Genomic DNA, 19,986 nt, shown 5'->3' with positions numbered 1-19,986 from the left:
TGAAGGGAAGTGACGATAGCGATGACTTTTGACTCGTCCGTCCATTCATATGAGCTCCATATGAATTAGACACTCTCCGTCCCAGTCTCATACAAAAACGAAGCTCATATAACCTCGGAGCAGCTTTGGTCGGTCCGGTTGTGGATATTTTTTATTCTCTCTCAGCATTCACTGTCTTCATCCATATCATAAATACTAAAATATACCTCAATTTAAACTAAGTTTAACTGCTGGTGACAATTACAAAGCATCCTCTCCTTCTTCCATTGGCAAGCTAGTTTCATATCGCCCGTGACATCCATCCAGGAGAAGCCGCGAAGCAATGTGGCCTATTCTTGCGTGTCTTCTGACCCTTGCCACCATATACTTCACACGATTGATTTACAAACGGAGAAACCCAAGTTGCAAGGGAAATCTCCCTCCAGGTTCTCTGGGCCTTCCACTCATCGGAGAGACACTCGCCTTCTTCGCCCCTTACACTGCATCTGATCTCCACCCTTTTGTAAGGAAACGAATAGAGAGGTATTAGCCTAGCAATGTCACAAACACCTTCATCTGAATGGCAATGTTGAACTGTAAACAAGACTAACTTGCTTCTGCTTATGTTCAGGTACGGTCCCGTTTTTAAGACCAGCGTGGTGGGCCAACCTTTCATAGTCTCGGCCGATGAGGATCTCAACCATTTCATCTTCCAGCAAGAGGGGCGGCTGTTCGAAAGCTGGTGGCCTCGGGCCTTTAAGGATACTTTCGGCCAGCAGAACGTAGGGCATATGCACGGCGTAATGTACAAGTATCTCAAGAGTTTGATCTTGAGTCTCTTCGGGGTAGAGAGCCTGAAAGAAACTCTCTTGCATGAGATGAATCTATTTGTGCGTAGGACATTACATGAGTGGGTGACGAAACCTTCTGTGGAGGTGAAGGATGGAACCGCAGCTGTAAGTGATCATCTAGCCCCGAGAAACTTTATCTCTTATGCTGCATGTGCAGCTAGGAATATTTAAAAGCCAAATTCGTTCTTATGCAGATGATATTCGGTTTGACTGCCAAAAAATTGATCAGCTACGAGGATGAGCAATCGTTGAACAGTTTGAGACAAAGCTTTGTTGCTTTCGTCGATGGGCTTATCTCCTTCCCTCTAGACATTCCAGGAACTGCTCACCACAAATGCATGGAAGTAATAACAAAAAGAAACTGCTACTAGTTTGTCAAAGAATGCTAAGCCTTTTTCTTATTCTTTTTTTAATAGTTAGGGACATTTTGAACTTTGCGGCTTAAAATCTTCACACTTGCTGTCGGAAAAAAATTTCTTATTTACAGGGAAGAAGAAACGCTATGAAGGTGTTAAGGGAAATGCTGCATGACCGACAGAAAAACCCTCAAGAGAATCGAAAACGAGATTTCTTTGATAGAGTGATTGACGAGTTAAACAAAGAAAAGAGTCTCTTGACGGAGGGAATAGCACTTGATCTCATGTTTATTTTGTTGTTTGCAAGCTTTGAGACTACATCCTTGGCATTAACTCTAGCTCTGAAGTATCTTATAGATCATCCCCAAGTATTAGCAAAAGTCACTGTAAGTTATCATTTCTGTTAATGACGACATAAGAAAATGATAGACAAGTCTATGACCTGAATGAATGGCAATGCCGTTTCCAGGAAGAACAGGAAAAGATTCTGAAGAAGAGAGAAGACCCAAATGCTTCAATCACTTGGACTGAGTACAAATCCATGTCATTCACTTTTCAGGCAAGTCAATCGTTTCAGTTGCTTATGATTTCCTACTGCTACTGCTACTGCTACTGCATCTTTCACTTGGTGCCTGCTTCTGGGTGGTGCAGGTCATCAATGAGACCCTGAGACTGGCCAACATTGCTCCTGGCATATTCAGAAAAGCACTGCAAGATATTGAAATTAAAGGTGAACAAAATATAGAAAGAATATTACAATCAGCCCAATAGTGAATTACTTTCAACCAACATTCCTTCATCTGATTCATGGGCAATGCAGGTTATACGATTCCCGCTGGGTGGCCAATCATGGTCTGCCCTCCTGCTGTCCACTTAAACCCTAAGACATACGAGGACCCACTTAAATTCGACCCTGGGAGATGGGAGGTCAGTTCTTCATCAACTCCATTGCAGACTTCCTTGTAACAAGTAAGCCTTGATGTGTTCTGCTACACTTTTCAGGGGCTTGATACAAATGGAGGGTCCAAGAATTTCATGGCTTTTGGAGGGGGTATGAGGTTCTGTGTTGGGGCTGACTTTAGCAAGCTGCAAATGTGTATCTTTCTTCATCATCTCGTGACCAAATACAGGTAATATAAAAACAAAAGTTGATTGAATTCGCTTCATAGGATTTCTAATTTAGAGAGTTAGAGAGAGATGAAGAGTACTCTAAATTTTGTTGGAATGGAAATAACAGATGGGAAGCTGTGAAGGGGGGAGAGACAGAGAGGAGACCTGGTCTGGCATTCCCCAATGGCTTCCACATTCACCTGATGGAAAAACACAAGTAGTCCCGAGAAAAATGGATCAATTTTGAACCATGCCCATAGTTCAAAGTGTACCTATGCAATGTTTCTCCTAAAACAATGAGAGTGAAAGTTTGTTTCGTTGGTTGTTTCTTTTTGTATCATTGATAAAAGATGTGGAAATGAGACTACCGAATCCAACCGACCTTGGTTGTGACAAATGACATAAAAGATAAAGAATTCAAATGTCATTGAATAGTTGATTGTGAGATTCTAATTCACACAAGTTGGTGATTAAAGAGATTATGATAACAATGGAGCAACTTATGAAGCATGCACATAGTTCAAAGTATATTTATGCAATGTTTATCCTAAAACAATGAAAGTGAAAGTTCGTTTCTTTGGTTGTTTCTTTTTTTTTTATCATTGATAAAATATGGAAAGGAGGCTATGTTGACCATAGGATTGACTTATTTTGCTTTTGATGATAACAAAACTTAATAGAGCTGATAATTTTGCAAACTGAGTATTTCAAATAATTTACCTTCAAGAGAAATGCATCTCAAAGTCTAAAGCTTTATAATGATAAAACCTACTCAAGACCTCAAGCATCATTGAAGGATGTTTCTTGAAAAAGCACCGGCTAAGAAGATGACAATGAGAAGACTAGAGTTCAAAATGTAAAAGTCATACGTCAAAACTCAATCAGCAATGTTAGAGAGAATTTATAAATTCCTTTCTTTATGTACAATGTTGTATATAGAGCTTTATGCCATACATTACATATAAATATGTTTAGGAACATCATAAACATCCCTTAGAACATATTAGAGCACTTAGAAAATATCATTGCCATGATTTTAAAGTCAACTTAGTTGAACTAGCACTGAAATGATTGATCAACCTCTGCCAATGATCGATCATCCAGGAGTGTACAGGCCAAAAGTATTGTTGGAAGATATGATGTAATTACGGTGGAATTGATGTAATTAGTTTATGATTTATGTCTCTTATTCACTCTTACTAGAGTGAGGGTATTCTTGTAATATTAATATTTTTAATATCTATAAATGACTCTTAAAGGGGAGGGTTTGACTAAGTCCAAGACCCTAATTTCTTCCTCATCGTTTCCCTCATGTATTCTCTTCTCTCTTTTCTCTCTTGGACATGTATCATACTCTCTCCTCTCTTCTTTCTTCTTCTTTCTTCCTTTTTCTCCTTTGCTTAGCATTATTACCTATGGAATCATGAAAAAAACATGGTATCAGGGCGGAGATTCATTTTTTGGATTCCAATTAATTTTTCTATGCTCAAATTATGATTCATGAAGATGTTGTTCGAGTTTGAAGATTGCATGAAACTGTTCGGCATGAAGGAGTTGTATGAGTTATTCGAAAAGGCTAAGTTCTTCAGTATTATAATTGTTTTTTGTTGTTGCTGCTAATCTGCTCCTTGCCTTGGATTATTCTTTTTTTTGTTGTTGTTGTTGATTACAGTAGTTCTTTGATTCAATCTCAACATAAAACAATAGCAGCGTGTTACTGCAGCGTTGGGTTCTTGTTTTTATAGCACCATCGGTTCATCTCTGGCCTCCTTGACGTGCTCAAAAGTTGTTGAACATAACTCAGAAGGAGTCCTTATTGCTGGCTTGGGAAGTTTCTCATCCTGGCTATCTTAATTATAAGAATCAAGTTCAATAACATGACTCCTTAAGATTGTGTTTTTTTAAGGAAAGTTTTTGTTTCCTTTTGATTTGATATTGGAAAGTGCTTTTGTTAGGAATTAGATTCTCCAATTCCAAACTAGCGAGAAATAATAATAATCACAGAAGAAGAAAAAAAACAAGCACGAAAATACAACAAGATTTATACAGGTTCACCTCAAGGTGAAACTACGTCCTGTCTTTCGCCACTACAGTAATCCGCTATGAAGATGAAATAGTTTACAAGAGAAATTGTACACACTTACAGGTGTTTTTTCTCTAACTTCTCTCGGGCTACAACTCAATATCCTTCTCCAATGATAAAACCCTAATAGCATCGCCCAAAATATAAAGAGAATACTATGGCAACCCTTAATGAAACAAAAGTCAATATATCGTGGACCTTTCGGGAGCTCCCCGTCCCCCTTCCAACCCCCACAACAACCTTATCGTGAAGGTCAATCCACGTACTGACTCAGCATAAGGCGTTAATTAGGCTCCATAACTTAATAGTTTTGAATTTGGCAACTTTCTAGATTGATGATGGCATTGCCAGCATGTTTATGATAAGTTATGTTGGCATGGATTCTTTTAAACCAGCAACTTTCCTTAATTACATGAGATCAGATCCCTTACAAAGATCCTGACGTAGGATTAGCTTGAGAGTTTGGTCTTTCGTTTGCCTTTGAAGCATACTTGCAGAAACCGTTTGGCTTTGCTATCCTAATTCATATCTTACTGTATCTAGTTGGTTTTCGCGTATCTAGCATCTACCTTGTTTTTTTTTGGGTTCAACACATCCAAACTCTTAATCTTCTTAGAAGATCATTGATGCCCAAGAGGCTGATTGAAGTTTATGGTTTTGTTATGATGTTGCCCTGGATACAGCAGCAGAGAGAGGCCATGGTGTCTTTTGTCTGGTATCTTATTAATGATAGTTTCTGCTATCACAACTATTGAAAAAGGAGACTACTTACATGTTGCCGTCGGAGAGTAGCAAACAAAGGTTCCATGACCCTTCCACCACCACCAGTGTCTTCTTATCAATTATCCTCTTTTGTTTGGCAATAGTAGCTCTTTCACCTCTGTTTTTTTTAGACTAGTCATTGAAGCAGCAGACTTTTGGTTTGAATTCTCTTAGCAACAAAGGACTACATACTTCACTATTCTTTTGATATATACTTTTTATCAGCAACGTATAAATACTTTAGATCCTTCTTTCAAATTATTGCTGCTAAGTCACTCGTATCATGTTGTTGATGATCATGACATTTATATATGGTTGATGCTTTCGTTAATTGATACTCTTGTTGTCTTTATCAAGCTAGTGAATCAACATAAGTTGGAGTTATTAATTATCTTAATATCTCTTGAATTCCAGCATGTTGATGAGTTTTTATCTTGTTGTTTTTTATCAACAAAATGTTGTTATATAACATCATATAAGCTGGTTGGAGATTGTTTGATTTATTGATTATCAAATAGCATATAACTAAAAACATACTTCTGGTTATTATTGAAGTCTCTTGTTGTCCAAGAGGTTGTTGGTGTTTATAGGTGGTAATAAAATTCCATTTTGTTACATTGATGATATATTGTTGATATGCTGATGTTTACTGTTGATGAGGGGATATAAAGTCCATCAAATTTGGACTATCTATATCAAATGGTCAACAAGTGTTTTGTGAATGTTGTTTCGATAACATAAATTGAAGATTATAGAATTGGATTCCCACTGAAGAATCTAGGTTTCATGTTGTAGCTTATTTGCAGCAAAACATCGGTTCAGTAATTATCATATGGCGTCAACTGCTCGATTTTAGAACTCTTTTAGTTCTGGAGTTATACATGTGCTTATTATTCGGTTCGACTTATTATTGGTCATCTATTACTCGAATTGAGCTTATTACTTGGTGCATAGCATATTGTTACTTGTTTGTCAAGGATGGACTTGTTACAAGATATCTCATGTGTCCTTATTGCTCTTAAGGATTTTCACTACCTACCGGTTATCCACTGCTAAATAACAATATTATTAGGTACGTGTTAATTGGGCATTGGCCCATATCCGTTGCTACTTTTGTGTCTCTTTGATTGAGACATTATTACTGAAGATGAACTCATCGATTGTTTGCCTTGGGTTCATTATCTACTAACTATTGTCTGCATTGGTTCATCTGATGTAGAATTGACTTTGTTAGGAAAATAAAGCATATGGCGGCCTCATCATCTTATTTTCCTCATTACCCATTACCCATTGGTTATTTGGCAGCTTTTCTCCTATCGTCATTTATTTGACTCTCACTTACCCCTTTGGCCAACCCTTTGGATTGTTGCTTTGGTTGATCTTTTTATTTATATGGGTGTTTTAAATCCTTTAAGACTTTTTATTAGTGCTCGTGGGTCTTTTATCGTCGTCTTGTGAATGACAGGTATTACCCACTTTAATGATTATTACCACTATATTTGGTCAAAATCCTTTGAGATTGGTTTTGATTTATATTTTACACCCATTTCTACCCTTTGAGAGTTTGTACCCGGTGTTGGGACATTGTGATGGAGGAGCTTATTACCACATCTATGTTATTCGATTCAAGCTGGGACTACTGCCATTACCTCCCTGCTAGAGGGGGAGTGTTGTAAGATATGATGTAATTAGTTTATGATTTATGTCTCTTATTCACTCTTACTAGGGTGAAGGGTATTCTTGTAATATTAGTACTTTTAATATCTATAAATACAACTTACAGGGGAGGGTTTGGTTAAGTTCAAGACCCTAATTTCTTCCTCTTCTTTTCCCTCACGTATTCTCTTCTCTCTTTTCTCTCTTGGACGTGTATCATACTATACTCTCTCCTCTTTTCTTTCTTCTTTCTTCTTCCTTCTTCCTTTTCTCCTTTACTTAACTTTATTACATATGGAATCTTGAAAAACAACAAGTATAAAGCATGATTGATCAACCATAATTGATTGATCAATCATCCAGAACATGGCCATATCATGCTATAAAGCATGATCGATCATCCAATTTGGATCGATCGATCATTCCTTTTGGATCGATTGATCATCCCATTTGGATCGATCGATCATCCCATTTGGATTGATCGATCGATCAATACTATCCATGCACACAAATTTTATATGGAATGATCGATCATTCCACATGATTGATCGATCAGACAGAATTTTCAATGACATAAAGCATGATTGAACATTGAAAGTTCACTCATCGATCATATTTGCATTGCACAGCTAGAGGGAATTCTTATTGATCAATTATCCCCTTACAATGATTGATCAACTTAACTTTTGATGACGAACGATAACATATCGATCAATCAGTCCATCAATCAAAAAGTCACTTTCTAACACAAAAAGAGTTGTTATGATTGATTGATTGACCAATGCATTAATTTTTGAAAATGAGCAAAAAAGGCTAGTTTGGCTTTGGGAAGTTACCACACATAGAGATGTTAATGAACATTTATTGCCAAATCCTTTGAGCATTTACTCTCAATCTTGTAAAACTTTTCAAAAGTTCTTAGAGTGAAAGAGAGAGCCTCAACTAGGGGTGGCTACGAACAGAGCTGGCTCGAGTTCGGCTCGGTGCCGGCTCGATTTCGATTCGGTATCTCTCGAGATCAGAAATCGGCTCGTTTAAATTAACGAGCCAAGCTCGACCAAAGCCAGATTCGGGTCGACGGCTCGCGAGTCGGCTCATTAATTTAACGAGCGGCGGATTTGGGGGGATTTGGGAAATTTTCGGCAGTCTGCCATCTCCCGAATTTTTTTTTTTCGGTCTCTCTCCCTTGCTCTCGCTCTCTTGATCTCCTCCTTCCCTTCTCTCTTCTTCCTCCGAAATTTTTTTCTCCCTCTCTCAGCCTCCATCTCCCTTCTCCCTCTCGCCGTCGGTGCCCCTTCCGCCGCCGCACCTAATCCTTCCCCCCGCGCATAGCTTTCTCTTCCTCTCATCGTCGTCGCATTCGACTCCCATAGCGTCGCCCTAGCCTCATCATACCCCAGCTAGAGCAGCTTGTCACGGGGTCGCAACTCCTTCGCTTAACCCGTGCGGCACTTGTGCTCAAAACTCCTTTTGCCAATACACAAGTCAGCCTAACTCTCACTCTTACTTGTAAGGGCTACACTCACTCACCCAATGGAAGCAATGAGAGAACTTAAAAGGGCTTAAGGGACTTTCTCAAGAGAGATTGTATTGCACTCCAATGAGTTGTCTACAAATGAGAGACTCTCCCCTATTTATAGTTTTGAGGGGGAGCAATGAATGTTCTAGATTGTATACACTTGTCATTGATCTAATGGTTTGGATCCTTCTAGACTATTCCACTACCATCTAGCTATGGACCTTTCTAGACTCTTCTATACAATACTGGGGTGTATGCCTAAGTGCATATATCGGTCCCAACTTGGTGTATGTACGGAATCTTCTAGAGAGCTTCTAGAGATCCCTCCTTCTAGAACTTGGGTTGGGCTATCCATAGAGGGCTTAGGTAAGAACCTCCTCTATGTATCCTCAAAGGGGATCACAGGCCCAATGAGTAGGTCGTGGGCTTGGGCTCCGTGACATTCTCCCCCACCTAAACTACGCAACGTCCTCGTTGCGTTCCTTGTACATCGTGATCTGGTCCTCGAACTGCCATAGCGCCTCAGCTTCTTCCCATGTAGCCTCACTCTTTGGTAATATACGCCATTTCACTAAGTACTCCGTCTTAGGCTAGACTCCCCTCCGTCTCTTTACGCGATCACTGATGATGTATTCCACCTCTTTGTCAAACGACGAAGTCATCAGTGGCAGTGCGCGTTTGCTAACTCCTCATGAAGGATCCTCCGCATCTGCATGATAGGGCTTCAATATGCTTGCATGAAAGATTGGATGGATCTTGAGGGATGGTGGGAGTTGGACTTGGTATGAAACCTTTCCAACTCTCTTGATGATGGGGTAAGGCCCTTCATATCTCCTTACCAACCCCTTGTGCTTACCACGCAAAGCCTTGAACTGTTGGGGTGGTAACTTTATCATGACGAGGTCCCCCACCTTGAACTCAAGTGGCCTCCTCTTTTCATCCGCGTGCTTCTTCATCCTCTTAGCGGCTTTGTGCAGGTAAAACTTTGCTATGTCAGCTTGTTCATGCCAGTTCTTGGCAAACTGGTAGGCTGCATGGCTCTTGCCTTCATAGCTGGCCCCTATCGTTAATGGTGTGAGCGGTTGTTGGCCTGTTGCCAACTCAAAGGGGTTGTGGTCTGTTGACTCGCTCTTTTGCAAGTTGTAGAAAAATTGGGCCACATCCAAAAGCTTCACCCAATCTTTCTGATTTTCACTCACGAAATGCCTTAGGTATTCCTCCTACAATGTGTTCGTGTGCTCTGTCTGTCCGTCTGTTTGGGGGTGAAAGCTCGTGGAGAAGCAAAGTTCTATCCCCAAGAGTTTGAACATCTCCATCCAAAACTTTCTCGTGAACCGAGGGTCACGGTCACTTATAATTGATTTAGGGACTCCCCAATACTTCACCACATTTTTCAAGATCAGTCGGGCTGCTTCATTTGTTGTGCAATCTGTTGGAGCAGCAATGAAAGTAGCATACTTGGAGAACCGATCTACCACAACTAAGATAGAACCCATCCCGTCCATCTTAGGCAACGCCGATATGAAATCCATAGAGATGCTCTCCCACGATCGTTCCGGCACAGGTAATGGCTCCAATAACCCTCCCGGCTTTCTATGTTCAACCTTGTCTTGTTGGCAAACTAGGCATGTCTTGACGTACTCGTCTATATCGTCCACCAACCGTGGCCAATAGTACCTAGTCTCCAACAAAGCAAGGGTCCTTCTCTGCCCTGGGTGGCCAGCCCATAGGGTGTCATGACACTCCTTCATCAATTCTCTTCTGAGGGTGCCCCACTTTGGCACATAAAGACGGTTCCCTTTTGTGTAGAGAAGCCCATCCTCTTGCCAAAATCTCCTTGTCCTTCCATCTTCAATAGTTTGAATGATGTCTTTGGCCACATCATCCTTGCTAAGCCCTTCTCGTATATAGTCTGGCAAAGTCTCATTAAGTTTGCTTACCGTGGCCACGTGTTCGAGCTTCAAGGCGCCGAGTTCAGCCTTCCGACTTAGTGCGTCTGCAACCTGGTTAATCCGTCCAGTCTTGTACTCAATCACCATATCGAACTCAGTAAAGAAGTCTTGCCAACTTGCTTGTTTCGGACTCAACTTCTTCTGAGTCTGAAAATAATTTGTAGCCACATTGTCTATCTTGACAATGAAGCGAGAGCCAAGCAAGTAGTACCTCCACGTTCTTAGGCAATGTACCACGGCCATCATCTCCTTCTCTTTGATCGTATACTTCCAATCCATCTCATTCAGCTTCCGACTTTCATATGCAACAGGGTGCCCATCCTGTTCCAAAACCCCTCCAATGGCAAAGTCAGAAGCATCAGTGTGTACCTCAAAACATTTGGAATGGTCCGCCAACTTGAGCACTGGTTCCGCCATTACCGCGCCCTTAAGGTCCTCAAACGCCTCCTTGCACTGCTCCGTCCATAGCCATGAGACGTTCTTTTTCAATAAATTTGTGAGTGGAGCAGCACGCTACGAGTATCCCTCAATGAATCTCCAGTAGTAGTTGACAAGGCCCAAGAAGCTCCGCATCTCTGTCACCTTCGTGGGTACCTCCCACTTAGCTATAGCGTGGACCTTGGCCTTGTCCATCCAGATCCGCCCATCTCCGATCCAATGCCCGAGGAATGAGACTTCCTTCAAAGCAAAAGAGCACTTCCCTCTCTTCACATAGAGAGAGTTTTCTCGTAACACTTAGAAAATAATTCGTAAGTGGTCTAGGTGTTCCTTTAATGTTTGGCTATAGACCACAATGTCATCCAAGTAGACCACCACGAATCGATCCAAGTATGGATGAAAGATTTTGTTCATCAAAGTGCAAAATGTAACTGGGGCATTCGTCAAGCCGAAGGGCATTACTAGAAACTCGTAAGCTCCATACCTTGTGATGCAAGTAGTCTTCGGCTCGTCTCCTTCAGCAATCCGCACTTGATAGTACCCCGATCGTAGATCAAGTTTGCTAAAGTACCGTGCCTCAGCCAGCCTATCGAACAAATCTGCTATGAGCGGAATCGGATATTTGTTTTTTATGGTTACCTTGTTGAGTGCTCGGTAGTCTATGCACATCCTAAGGGTCTCATCGTGCTTCTTTTGGAACAATACCGGGGCTCCATAAGGGGCTTTTGACTGTCGTATAAAGCCAGCATCCGGTAACTCTCGTAGTTGCCTCCTTAATTCCTCCAGCTCGGGTGGCGACATCCGATATGGGGCTAGCGCAGGGGGTCTTGAACCGGGCTCCAACTCGATTTGGTGATCGACCTCCCTCCTTGGTGGTAATCCCTTGGGCAGCTCTAGCGGCATGACGTCCTTAAATTCACTAAGGACTTTCTCGACTTCCCGCGGCATGGGCATCCCGTCTTTCTCTTTTGACAAGGTGGCCAGGTAGGTTACCTCACCCTTCTTGAGGCCCTTGACTAGCTGCATAGCCGACAACATCTTACCTATCTTCTTGCCATCCTTCAACACCAGGACCATGCAAGGTGTCTTCTCATCCAGAAAGATCAACACACCCAAGCATGGCATAGGAATGGCCTTGGCCGAGCTAAGGAACTCCATTCTGAGAATGACCTTGAAGTCATCCATAGGCACTGCTGTCAGGTTAATGGTGCCTTGCCATTCTCCTACCTTAAAGGTGATGCCCTTTGTAACCCCTATCACCAACTTAGCCTCAGAGTTGACCGCCATCCTTCTCCAATTTGAAACCCAGCCTCTTGGCCTCTTCTCTTGAGATAAAGTTGTGAGTGGCTCCCGTATCGATCATAGCTCGTGTGTTTTTGCCATTTAAGCACACGTCTACGTACATGAGTTCCTTGACTGAATGGGCAGACTTGGCTACATGAAACTGCCCCTTCATGGCATTGAGGAGTCTAAGTACCCCCATCTTAGGCTCCTCCCCATTCTCACTCTCCTCCTCATGGCCTTCCTTGTTTACCAACAAGGCATTGAGAGCTTTCGTCTTTGGGCACTCAAAAGCTCTATGGTCACCATCACAAATGAAACAACCCGAGCAACGAGGGACGAACTTACCTTTGCCCTTTTGATCATAGCTGATTTTCTGGCCTTCTTCCTTCTGGTACTTCGGCTTGTCTCCCCCGCCTTTGCCTTGGTTAGGCTTGCCCTTTTTGTCTTTGTTCGAGCCCTCAGCCTTCTTTGTGAATTCGACCAACTTCTCCGTCATTGAGAGTGAGGTGGCTAGGTCTTGAACTCCACGCCTTTGCAATTCTTGCTCTGCCCAAGGTTGCAATCCATCCATGAAGAAGAAGAGCTTATCTTTTTCCGCCATGTCAGATATATTCAACAACAAGGCTATGAACTGGTTGACATGCTCTCGAATGGACCCCGTATGTTTCAGCCGCTTTAGATTCTTCCGAGCCAAGTACTCCACGTTTTCTGGGAAGAATTGAGACTTGATCTCCTTCCTGAAATCTTCCCACGTTGCTATAGTGCAACGGCCTTCTATTACATCATCGTACCTCCGTCTCCACCATAGCATTGGATCGTCGGTGAGATACATAGTAGCTGTATCCACCTTCATGGCTTCCTCTGAAATCTTGTCAGCTTTAAAGTATTGCTCCATTTGCCAAAGAAAATTCTCTAAGTCCTTGGCATCTTGTTTCCCATTGTAGCTCTTAGGTTCTGGGACTTTGACCTTTGGAGCGAACTCCCTTGGTCCATGCCCTCCCTCAGTGGCTACCGCCTTCTCCAACAGGGCCAGCCGAATTTTAACATCTTCAAGCACTGCTACTTCCTCACGGAGGCTAGTCATTTTGCCTTCCATAGTCTCAAACTTTTTCGACATGCTTTCGACCTTCTCTGTCGTCTTTTCACCCAAGATTTTAAAAACCCTACCGCACTTCGCATGTCGGCTTCAAGACTATGCAAGGCATCTACAAAAGCATTTGACTTGTTCAAACACTCAGAGAGAGTTTGTTCGAACTTATCGAACCGAGTCTCCAATACGAGTCTCCAACGTTGATTCCCGACCTCAGTCCCTTGACCTATCTCTCTTCGACTTTGAAGACTGGCCTTCCACCACCACGTTGGGCACTTGCGAATCACTAGCCATGATGCAGCAACAATCCTCAGCAATTCCCCCTCTCGAACCGAAGCTCTGATACCAACTGTCACGGGGTCGCAACTCCTTCGCTTAACCCGTGCGGCACTTGTGCGCAAAGCTCCTTTTGCCAATACACAAGTCAGCCTAACTCTCACTCTTACTTGTAAGGGCTACACTCACTCACCAGATGGAAGCAATGAGAGAACTTAAAAGGGCTTAAGGGACTTGCTCAAGAGAGATTGTATTGCACTCCAATGAGTTGTCTACAAATGAGAGACTTTCCCCTATTTATAGTTTTGAGGGGGGGCAATGCATGTTCTAGATTGTATACACTTGTCATTGATCCAATGGTTTGGATCCTTCTAGACTATTCCACTACCATCTAGCTATGGACCTTTCTAGACTCTTATATACAATACTAGGGTCTATGCCCAAGTGCATATATCGGACCCAACTTGGTGTATGAGCGGAATCTTCTAGAGAGCTTCTAGAGATCCCTCCTTCTAGAAATTGGGTTGGGCTATCCATAGAGGGCTTGGGTAAGAACCTCCTCTATGTATCCTCAAAGGGGATCACAGGCCCAATGAGTAGGCCGTGGGCTTGGGCTCTGTGACAAGCTACTTTGAACCCTCTCCCGTCGTCGTCACCTCCCTACTACCGCCTGCTGCCATCGTCAGATCAGTCGGCCACCGCTCTCACCGAAACGGCACAGAACCCACCCCCCCGATACCTAAGTTGAGGGGGGAAATTATTTTCCCCCCTCGACGCTCCATCCCGCACAGCGTGCGAACTCGAACGTGCAGCTCACACATGCGATTTTTTTATAAAAAGAAAAAAAACTTGTAAATCCTATTCTCAGCCTGTTTTTCCTCTGGTCGATGCAATTTTGTCAGCCCTAACCGCCTCTAGTACTGCTTTTCCTCCTGACGATGCAATAATACTTAAAAATATAGTGTGTTAAAGTTAGCATTTGATCAATTTTTCCTGTTTATTTATTTATTTTTTATAATTAATCATGTGCATAGTTAATTGGCTCACTTAATTATTGTATTAATGTACAATAAACTGCAATCATTAAATAATATAATATCTAATTTAACTAATTAATATATTAAATTATTTTAATTATACATTAAATTACTTATTCGTGTTGTAATCATGTTTGTTTTACCTAATTTGGGGTTTAAGTATTATATTTTAATTAAGTATACTATTATAAGTTATTTATTTTCTTGTTTTTTATATTTTTCTCATTTTGGGACACTAACACTGGAAACTGTTTTCTAGTGTACATGAACTTGTCCACACTAATACCAAGTTTGAAATTGAATTTCATGTAGATGAATGAAATGAATTTGAAGCAGGAGATGAAGATGAACTTCAAATTTTAAGTTTGTTGACTAATCCCCCCTTATAATTCTCATATCCGCAGTAGTTTCAATGTTTACATTTAGTAATAGACTCATATCGTTCTTCCTTAGCACCAAATACAGTTCAAGCTTTGATTTGTGGCAATGATTGGGTTCAGTCTCTTCACGGTGTAAAGAAAAATCAAAAGGTGAATTTTTTTGATTAATTATTTATTATGATATTTTTTAGTATTTTTTTAGTTTTATTTATTAAAATTTTGTTTTATGATTACAGTCTGAGAAGAAGAGTGTAGAGATAATGCTACCAGCTACATGATTTTTCATGTTTTTCTCATCATGGTAATTTTAATATTAGTGGAAGAGTATTTTTTTATCTGACAATAACTAATTTTATTTTTTTGTTTTTGTCACAGGTGGAGATTTTGCTCATGCAAGGACGTATATTATTTTCTAGCATGAAGAGAAACAACTATAGTTTGTAAATTTATAATGGATTTATAGTTTTTATTTGGGTAATTGTAAATTGATAGTGATATTTCATTTAATTTTGTTGTGTTTGATTATTGTATGGAGTTTATTCGTAATGTTATGCAGTGTATGGAGTGTTTAGACTATTTTATGGAGTGTATAAATAATTTCATGGAGTGTTTATGGAATGTATAGACAATTTTATGGAGTGTTTATGAAGTGTTTATGGAGGTATTATGTATATAGATTATGCCCAATTTTAAGTAGAGGTCATCCCGAATTTTATATAGGTATTATATACATAGATTATACTCAATTTTAAGTAGAGGTCATGCCCAATCTTATACATGTATTATATATATAGGTTATGCCCAATTTTATGTAAAATGTATGCATAATTTTATATACAATTTATTTTATATATATTTTTTGAAAAGTTTTAAATGTATGTTGACGCTCGATCTCGGCTCGAAGCTCGGTTCAAACTCGGTTAAAATTTTTGGGCTCGAGCTCGATAACAATTTTAGGCTCGAGACGAGGCTCGGGTCAAAGCTCGGCTCAAAATATTTAAATCAAACTCGGCTCGAACATAGGCAGGTTCGGACTCGGCTCGGCTCGATGCCACCCCTAGCCTCAACCATACAAAATCATTTTCTCTTTCTATTCCTTTCCTTACATTGCATTATAGACAAAAGCTCTCTCGATCCATATTGTGCTGCTAAAGAAGTGGAAGTTTGGATCTCTTAAGGAGAAGGAACTCTCTAAGTAAATGGTGTAAGTTTTCCTTTCTTTTATTTTCTACATATGAAAAGTTTATTTAGAACCTATTCAATTTAGTTAGAAAGGGCCAGATAGAGCAAGAATCTGGCACCAATCTCTTGGGGAGAGTGTGAGTGTAAAAAACATGTATTGAGCTACACGTGACTTGAAGAGGGTTGGAATCTATTTATGTAAATTCCAATTATTAGAGCTTTGAAATAGTGAAATTTCCCAAGCAATGGTTCTTAGGTGGTGAATACCATTAGAGGAACATCGATAAAAAAATTTTCCTTGTGTTATGGTGTGTGAATGTTCATTTTCCATTGACATAAAAATATTTGTCCTTGAATTTGTTATGACCCTTGCCAACTCTAATGAAAATATCTCCTTACATATAGATCAGATTAACATGAAAGTTGCTCCTTTTGAAACTCTACTTCAATATATTTCATTCAAATATAATATTTCTTCAAGAAGTATACTTTTTCGGAGAGAAAGAATCAAATAGATTTCAGACTCTGCTATTTGGCCGTACTGAGTAGTCTTTCTTCTTTGACCAGCATGACCATTGACTCTTCTAAAATTGATCTTGATCTAGAAAAATCAGATTGGGAATTAGTTTAATAGGTTAGAAAATAGACTTATAGTCAATTTTTTAATATATAATTATCCATATTAAATCTTATTCTTGATGGCATAAATTGCCTCAAAAATTAAAGTTTTTTTGCTACTGCTTGAATCTTTCCTACTATCTAACTTTTGTTGCTTGAAAAATCAAATTTTCTTTTGAAAGTAGAATAAAAAATGTTCTCATCAATATATAATTTTCAATATGAAAAGTTCAGTATAGAGATGCAAACGCCAAGGAAACAATGGGCAATGGGACAAGAAAGGAAGAAAAAATGTAGAATATGCACTTAAACTACTAGATATGATAAATTAGAAAATGATCACATTATTTATGTGGGTTGATTGAGTCAACTCACAGAACCCACTTTGATAACATGCTGCATTTCTAGAAAAGAAAAGTATTTCACTGCCTTGTTGTAATTTGAGTACAATAAACCTCTATTTATAATAGAAGAAACAAATATATTTGATTATTTAAACTACACTTGTCCGAGTTACACCCAAAGTCTAACACTTAAAGATAAGTCCTAGAATAATTAAACAACTGAAATAACTAAAAGACATTTTAACTGAAACACTTCTATGAGACCTTCTTTCCATGAGACTCTTCTTAGACTCTACAATATTAATTCTTGCTCTTCGAGACTTCTTGTTGTGAGAGTCATGTAAGACTCTTCCATACCTGCTCTTCAGTAAAGGTATTTTAGTTATTTTAGTTCTCTTTAATTATTATTTTGTTTGATTATAATTAGGAATGTTATTGTGGGTGTAACTGGGACTTGGGTAGTTTGATAAATAGAGGCCCAATGTACATAAATTGAACAAGTCAATGAATTCTTTCTCTTTTTTAAAAAATCAACAGAGGGAAAAAAATATATAAGAGATATTAAGAAAATTTTCTAAAGATTTTATAATTAGTTGAGATCTCTTATTTTTCATGATAACAAATTAGTAGCTAGTGAGGTATTAATAGTATAAATAATTATGGGCAAATGTTTATCCTTCTAGTAGTCCAATATAAGTTTGAGAAACTAAAATTTTAAAAACAAGCCAGAAATGAAGCCCTTCGAGAGAAAATATTCAAGTGAATAAATTGTTTTGTCAATGTAGAAGAATACAACTAAAAGTGCATCACCAAGACTAAATATTTGAAGGCAATATTGTTGTGAATCGATCATAGCAAGCAATAAAAACACAAAAATACACAAATATTTATAGTGGTTCACTATCCTATCTTGGATTGCTAGTGACTAATCGATCATATAGAACTTTGTCAGTCAAGGACATAAAACATGATCGATCATACTTGCAATGCACTGGCAGTGGGAATTCAGATTGATTTATCATACCATGTACATTGATCGATCAATTTAATATGTCAAACCCATTGGGAAGATATTAATCGATCTTACCACCAATCAATAAGTCACATTCTAACAGAAAAATAGTTATTACACACAATTAATCGATCATAGCAAGCAATAAAAACACAAAAAATACACAAAGATTTATAGTGGTACATGGTCCTATCTTGGATTGCTAGTGACAAATCGATCATATAGAGCTTTGTTGGTCAAGGACATAAAGCATGATCGATCATACTTGCAATGCACTAACAGTGGGAATTCAGAATGATCTACCATACCATGTACATTGATCGATCAATTTAATATATCAGACTCAATGGGAAAATATTGATCGATATTACCATCAATCAATAAGTCACATTCTAACAGAAAAATAGTAGTTACACACAATTAATTGATCATCCACCTTACATTGATCGATCAATGTAAACTTAACATTTTACAAACGGGAAAAAAAAGGCTAGTTTGCCTTGGGGAATTTATAAATACCCCCATCAAACTTCCCATTGAGAAGTTAATGAGCTTTTATTGGCATATCCACCAACATTTATTCTCAATCGTTTGAAAATCATTCCTAAGTGCATTTTTTTGAAAGAGAGTCATACACTAGAGTCAAGCCCCTACATTCTACATTGTGCTACAAAGGCTAAAAGCTTAAATCTTTCAAAGGAGAAGAATTTCTCTCCAATTAACAAAGGTGTAAGTTTTACCTTTCTTTTATATTTTTCATTTGTGAGAGGTTCATCTAGAAACTTGTTAAATCCAAATAGAAAGGGTCTTGCTAGAGCTAGAATATAACTAATCTCTTGGGGAGATGGTATTTTAAATCATGTATTTGAGCATACATATGGCTTAAAAGAGAGTCAAGATATCTTTTGTGTAATTCCAGCTAATAAAGCTATAATTAGTAGAATTTCTAAGCATGGGTTCTTAGTCGGTGAATACGAATAGGGGACATCGATAACAAAATATTTGGTGTCAATATTATGGTATGTGAATTTCTATGCTTTTACTTTTCATATTTACTTGATTTATTATTCCATGTCTTAAGTTTTTAAGTTGTAGTTCTCAATTCACCCTCGTCTTGAGAAGCCACATAGGCCAACAATTTCTGATTGCGTGCCAAATGTCCCAATCTATGAATTGGAGGAAAAATTTCATCCTCACCTTCCAATATGCATAGTTTGTCCCCATTAAGATTAGTGGACAAATGGCTTACTAACCATGATCGATTAATGAACTTTTCGTGATCGATCATACTTTATGTCCTTGACTGGCAAAGTTTTGTATGACCAATCATATAAGTTAATCGATTAATCAGCATGAAATTTCCTTTCCTAGACAATATTGATCAATCAATCCAAATGGGATGATCGATCATGCTTTATAATACGGTTTTGCCGTGTTCTTGATGATTGATCGTTCAATTTAGGTTGATCGATAATGCTTTATAATTTTGCCCTATGCACTTCTGGATGGCCAATCATTGGCAAATATTGATCGATCTTTCCAGTCTCAATTCAGCTAATTTACTTTGAAAGCATGTGAATGAATGATCCTGAGTTTTTCTAACATATTTGAAGTGTGTATGATTATTTTAAAATATGTTTGAATGCTTGTTATGTCTTAAAACTCCCAGTTTGCATTGTGCCTCAAATTTTAAAGAGTTGGACAACTCTCTTTTATATAGACAAAGTTTTGACATATCTTAGTAAATCTTAAACTCTAGTCTTCAATTTATCTTCATCTTTCAAGGGTGTTTCTTCAAGATTTTTTGACTTCTCGTAATGTTTGATGTCTTTGAGAAACTTGATTCGTCTTGTTGCTTTAAACCTAGAAATGCATCTCTTGAAGGAAAAGTATTTGAAATATTAGATTTTCAATTATCTACTCTTTTAAGTTTTGTTATCATCAAATTTAATAAGAGAGTCAACATGCAATCAACACAAACGGGCCATAAAAATGCCTTTCCTCTCTCCTCGCCAGTTGAATGGGGATGGTTGATTGATTGGCCTTTGGAAGTTATT

At 39.0% G+C, this 19,986-nt stretch overlaps 2 protein-coding genes across 2 annotated transcripts; one reads left to right on the top strand and one right to left on the bottom strand.

Annotated features, from left to right (window-relative positions):
* Nucleotides 1-322: 322 nt before the first annotated feature.
* Nucleotides 323-2,517, top strand: LOC137939474 (cytochrome P450 87A3-like). Its single transcript, XM_068784743.1, has 9 exons — nt 323-522; nt 611-935; nt 1,025-1,174; nt 1,318-1,572; nt 1,656-1,745; nt 1,838-1,916; nt 2,007-2,113; nt 2,189-2,316; nt 2,424-2,517. Exons 1-9 carry the CDS (start codon nt 323-325, stop codon nt 2,515-2,517), a joined length of 1,428 nt encoding a protein of 475 aa, XP_068640844.1.
* A 9,459-nt stretch (nt 2,518-11,976) lies between these two features.
* LOC137938437 (uncharacterized) lies at nt 11,977-13,107 on the bottom strand. Its single transcript, XM_068783395.1, has one exon. It carries the CDS (start codon nt 13,105-13,107, stop codon nt 11,977-11,979), a length of 1,131 nt encoding a protein of 376 aa, XP_068639496.1.
* Nucleotides 13,108-19,986: the final 6,879 nt, after the last annotated feature.

Source organism: Aristolochia californica, unplaced genomic scaffold, assembly GCF_029961685.1.
Source record: "Aristolochia californica isolate CCGP_79_NKW_82.1479 unplaced genomic scaffold, dmAriCali1.0.hap1 SCAF_8, whole genome shotgun sequence".
NCBI classification, from domain to species: domain Eukaryota; kingdom Viridiplantae; phylum Streptophyta; class Magnoliopsida; order Piperales; family Aristolochiaceae; genus Aristolochia; species Aristolochia californica.
Note: the sequence above shows the minus strand (reverse complement) of the source record. Positions and strands in the feature narration are given on the sequence as shown.

Coding starts and splice junctions, on each gene's coding strand:
- LOC137938437 (XM_068783395.1), bottom strand. CDS start 13,107: ATGTCGAAAAAGTTTGAGACTATGGAAGGCAAAATGACTAGCCTCCGT.
- LOC137939474 (XM_068784743.1), top strand. CDS start 323: ATGTGGCCTATTCTTGCGTGTCTTCTGACCCTTGCCACCATATACTTC. Junction 523..610: donor GTAAGGAAACGAATAGAGAG/GTATTAGCCTAG, acceptor GCTTATGTTCAG/GTACGGTCCCGTTTTTAAGA. Junction 1,573..1,655: donor AAGTATTAGCAAAAGTCACT/GTAAGTTATCAT, acceptor TGCCGTTTCCAG/GAAGAACAGGAAAAGATTCT.